General features: G+C 44.3%; 1 protein-coding gene across 1 annotated transcript; it reads right to left on the bottom strand.

Annotated features, from left to right (window-relative positions):
* Positions 1-473: 473 nt before the first annotated feature.
* On the bottom strand, positions 474-3961 carry si:ch211-132p1.2 (proteinase-activated receptor 4). The gene is made up of 2 exons (XM_068714038.1): positions 3368-3961; positions 474-2297 (listed from the first exon to the last, which is right to left on the bottom strand). The coding sequence occupies exons 1-2, from the start codon at positions 3471-3473 to the stop codon at positions 1240-1242; spliced, it is 1164 nt and encodes a 387-aa protein (XP_068570139.1). The 5' UTR covers positions 3474-3961; the 3' UTR covers positions 474-1239.
* Between the last annotated feature and the right edge of the window lie 310 nt (positions 3962-4271).

Raw genomic sequence — 4271 nt, 5'->3', positions numbered from 1 at the left:
TAAGACTGAGAGACTTTTAAAGAAAAGGTGTTAAAATTAAAGACATTTTGAAACTGGTAAATGTGCCATAATGACCCCAGCAGAGAAGGGAGGCTGAGATGATAGAGATGAAAGAGAGAGAGAGAGAGACGGAGACAAAGAACGTGGTTCAAATTAAACCTCCACAGAGAAGAAGACCAGGTCTGAAGAGAACTACGACCACCAATTTAAAGTCGGCTAACAACAAATGTTACGTAATAAGTTAACCTCAGATCAATGAATGTTCATCAGTACACTGATCTAGAATGATATGAGATGCACAGACCTACCTGCTGCTTCTTAAACTCAAAGAAAAAATAACGTTTTTAAACTAAAGTTAACTGATGAACTTCAAACCATGAATTAAATAATGATGAACGATGTGAGTCACTGATTCTACCTGAACTCATTCAATCATTTCAGTCATTGAAGTCATTTATTGAGTCATCCTTTATTCGTTTTATCATTTATTCATTTAGTTTCTGTTTAGTAATATGAAATATTAAATATATATATATTTCATTCATCAACATAAAATTTTACGTTTTTATATACATCAGTTTTTCATTAAACACAAGACAAACTTTTAACAAATGAATCAGTAAAAACATTAGAAATTAGTATGAATCAATTTTTGACACTTAATGAGACATTAATTTGAACTCAAACGTCTTGAATTAAATTGGGACAGTTTAATTCAAAAGACGATTTGTTTGACTCACTTGTTTTACCTTTTAGGATCTCAGCAGAAGCTGCACTTTCACTTGTGGGCTGAAATCTAAAATGAATGGAAAGGTTTTTATACACTTTAACAAGTTTTAATAAAATATGGTTTCAGAATTCATTGTTGTTTAATTTTAATATTCAATATTGTCCCTTAAATATTTGTTTCCGAGTATTTATACAACAAACACTTGAGCAGTATACCTTCTTCGGTTTTATTAATGTGTAAATAAATGAGCTGATTATGATCAGAATCAAGTCAGGGATCAGTTCATGTTCTCGGTTTAAAGGAGCAGAGACTTTAATCTAAGCTGTGATGATGACGGAGAAATATATAAACTATTTTGATAATCGTTAAAGTAGTTTTTCCTTCAAAAAGTAGTTTTTCCTTCATATCAAGATCAGACAAAACAAGACATTTAAAGACACTTTGGACATTTTAACTATTGATAGACCAAAGAGGAATCTGAACTCTAAATGGTAGTTAGCTGCAGCTCCTCACGTAGTCTCTGACGTCCCACACCGAGTGGAGGTGGACAGCACGGTGACCTTTGATGATGATGATGATGAAGAGTACGACACCTTGTTCCCAGGAGAAACCCGTCTGTTCTCTGAATCACTACGGCAACACAGAGTGTCCCCGGCCTTCTGCCTGAACTCCACCGACACAAAGTAGAAAATGAAGGGGTCGATGCAGCTGTTGAAGGTGCTAACCGCTAAACTAACCATGTAGGGGACGTAGAGGTCCTCGCCGTCTCCGTCCAGCGAGCTGTCTGCGTAGGTGAGGAGGAGGAGGATGTTGCTAGGCAGCAGACACACGATGAAGACCAGCAGCACCAGCACCGTGACCCTGACGGCGTGACCGTACCGCTTCCCCTCGGCCAGCAGAGCGCGCAGCACGGCGCCGTGGCAGTACAGCACTACCAGGAGGGGCAGCAGGAAGCAGAAGGTGAACAAAGTGGCGAAGTACGGCAGGAAGTAGTTCTCCTGCTCCTCCTCCGGCAGGGCGTCGTGACAGGTGGTGATCTGCAGCTCGTCCAGAGTGTAGGTCTGCCGGGTCGCCAGCAGCGGCAGCATGGCGGCCACAACCGCCGTCCACACTGCGGCCGTCATGTACAGAGACGTCCGCCGGCTGCGGAGCGTCTTGGCGCCGAATGGGTGAACCAGAGCGATATACCGGTCCAGAGCCACCAGCGCCAGACACAGTGCCGACCCGTACATGTTGCCGTAAAACATGGCCATGACCACGCGGCAGAAGGGCTCGCCCAGCTCCCAGTGGTTCCCTCTGAAGTGGTACACAATGCGGAACGGCAGCACCAGCAGCAGCAGGGAGTCGGCGGCGGTGAGGTTGATGAGCAGTGTGGTGGACGGCAGCGGTTTTGTCCTGAAGACCAGAACCCACAGAGCCAGCAGGTTGGAGGGGAGACCCACAACGAAGGCCACCAGGTAGAGGACCGGCAGGTAGAGGTTGGTGGTCGGAGCCTGGATCTCTTTCAGCTGCTTCTCCTTCAGAGTTGTGAAGTTACAGTTTATCTTGAGCCGGAATGCCCGCAGACCTGCAAAGACCAGAACACATCAGTCTGTAGACCTGGAGAGACTAGAACACATCAGTCTGTAGACCTACAAAGACCAGAAAACATCAGTCTGTAGATCTACAGAGACTAGAACACATATCAGTCTATAGACCTGGAGAGACTAGAACACATCAGTCTATAGACCTACAGAGACCAGAACACACATCAGTCTATAGACCTACAGAGACCAGAACACACATCAGTCTATAGACCTGGAGATACTAGAACACATCAGTCTATAGACCTGGAGAGACTAGAACACATCAGTCTATAGACCTACAGAGACCAGAACACACATCAGTCTATAGACCTGGAGAGACTAGAACACATCAGTCTATAGACCTGGAGAGACTACAACATATCAGTCTGTAGACCTACAAAGACCAGAAAACATCAGTCTGTAGACCTAGAGAGACTAGAACACACATCAGTCTATAGACCTGGAGAGACTAGAACACATCAGTCTATAGACCTGGAGAGACTAGAACATATCAGTCTATAGACCTGGAGAGACTAGAACACATCAGTCTATAGACCTACAGAGACCAGAACACACATCAGTCTATAGACCTGGAGAGACTAGAACACATCAGTCTGTAGACCTACAGAGACCAGAACACACATCAGTCTATAGACCTGGAGAAACTAGAACACATCAGTCTATAGACCTGGAGAGACTAGAACACATCAGTCTGTAGACCTACAGAGACCAGAACACACATCAGTCTATAGACCTGGAGGCGACTAGAACACATCAGTCTGTAGACCTGGAGAGACCTTTAATAAAATGTCCTCACTTCAACATACAAACTTCCAGGGACTAAAACTCAGCTTCTCAAAGATCTCAAAGATATAAAAAACAAGAACACACACACACACACACACACACACACACACACACACACACACACACACACACACACATTGAGTGGTTTTCTTTATGTTTAAATTCAACCAAACATGTCCTGATGTGAAACAGGCTGCTGGGTATCAAACCTGTCTCGACCTGTTCATGCATTCAAAAGAAGAAGAAGCAGAAGAAGAAGACTTACGGACGGCCATGCTGGAACAATCGTCTGCAGGACGAGAAGTTGGAGAGACGCTGCAGACGGAGGACAGCAGAGAGATGAAGACAAGAGTCCCAAAAATGAGCCTCATCTTCTTCTTCTTCTTCTTCTTCTCTTGTTTTCCTTCTTCCAGTTCTTACAACACCCTTTTTTTTTTTTTTTTAGTTTTTCTGATTCCGTCAACAGGGCAGTTCTCTTCCTCTTCCTCTAACAGCCCTGTGGTTTTACAGCAAGAGTACTCTTGTATTACAGCAGCAGTACTCTTGTAGTACTGCAGCAGTACACTTGTAGTACTGCAGCAGTACTCTTGTAGTTCAGCAGCAGTACTCTTGTAGTTCAGCAGCAGTACTCTTGTAGTACACTGGTAGTTGTGGTTGTAGTAGTACTATCAGTGCTGTGAGGCTCACCAGTCTGTTTGTGTTATCTGATCTCAGAGCCGCCGGTGACGACTCCCCTCCTCCGCTGATGGCATCCAGATGTGTGTGTGTGTGTGTGTGTGTGTGTGTGTGTGTGTGTGTGTGTGTGTGTGTGTGTGTGTTCCTCCCACAGTGTGATTCAGACGATGATGGAAACGTTTAAAGTTCCTTCATCATAAAAGGAAATGTGTCTGACCTGTCTGTAACAGATTGTTCTCTTAACCCCGCCCCTGAACCGTGATTGTCCAATCACAGCTGAGCAACAGTAGCACAGTAGGTGGATTTCTCCACATGCTAAGGTTGTGTCGACGTGGACTGATTATGAGACAAAATGTAAGTGTCCCCCCCAACCTCCCCACATAGGAGAAAGTCCTTATGTGTGTCTGAAGAGACAAACCACCACAAAGAGACGAAAAGAGACACAAAGAGATGCAAAGAGACAAAAAGAGACGCAATATGACCACAAAGAGACA

This window comes from Cebidichthys violaceus, unplaced genomic scaffold (genome assembly GCF_023349555.1).
Source record: "Cebidichthys violaceus isolate CVI_PGR_0920_01 unplaced genomic scaffold, fCebVio1.0.p SCAF_2, whole genome shotgun sequence".
In the NCBI taxonomy this organism is placed as follows: domain Eukaryota; kingdom Metazoa; phylum Chordata; class Actinopteri; order Perciformes; family Stichaeidae; genus Cebidichthys; species Cebidichthys violaceus.
Note: the sequence above shows the minus strand (reverse complement) of the source record. Positions and strands in the feature narration are given on the sequence as shown.

What these genes read in the sequence shown, in the direction of transcription:
- si:ch211-132p1.2 (XM_068714038.1), bottom strand. Translation starts at nt 3,473, where the DNA reads ATGAGGCTCATTTTTGGGACTCTTGTCTTCATCTCTCTGCTGTCCTCC. An exon ending in TTGTTCCAGCATGGCCGTCC is followed by an intron (nt 2,298 to 3,367) that starts GTAAGTCTTCTT and finishes TGGTCTTTGCAG; the next exon opens with GTCTGCGGGCATTCCGGCTC.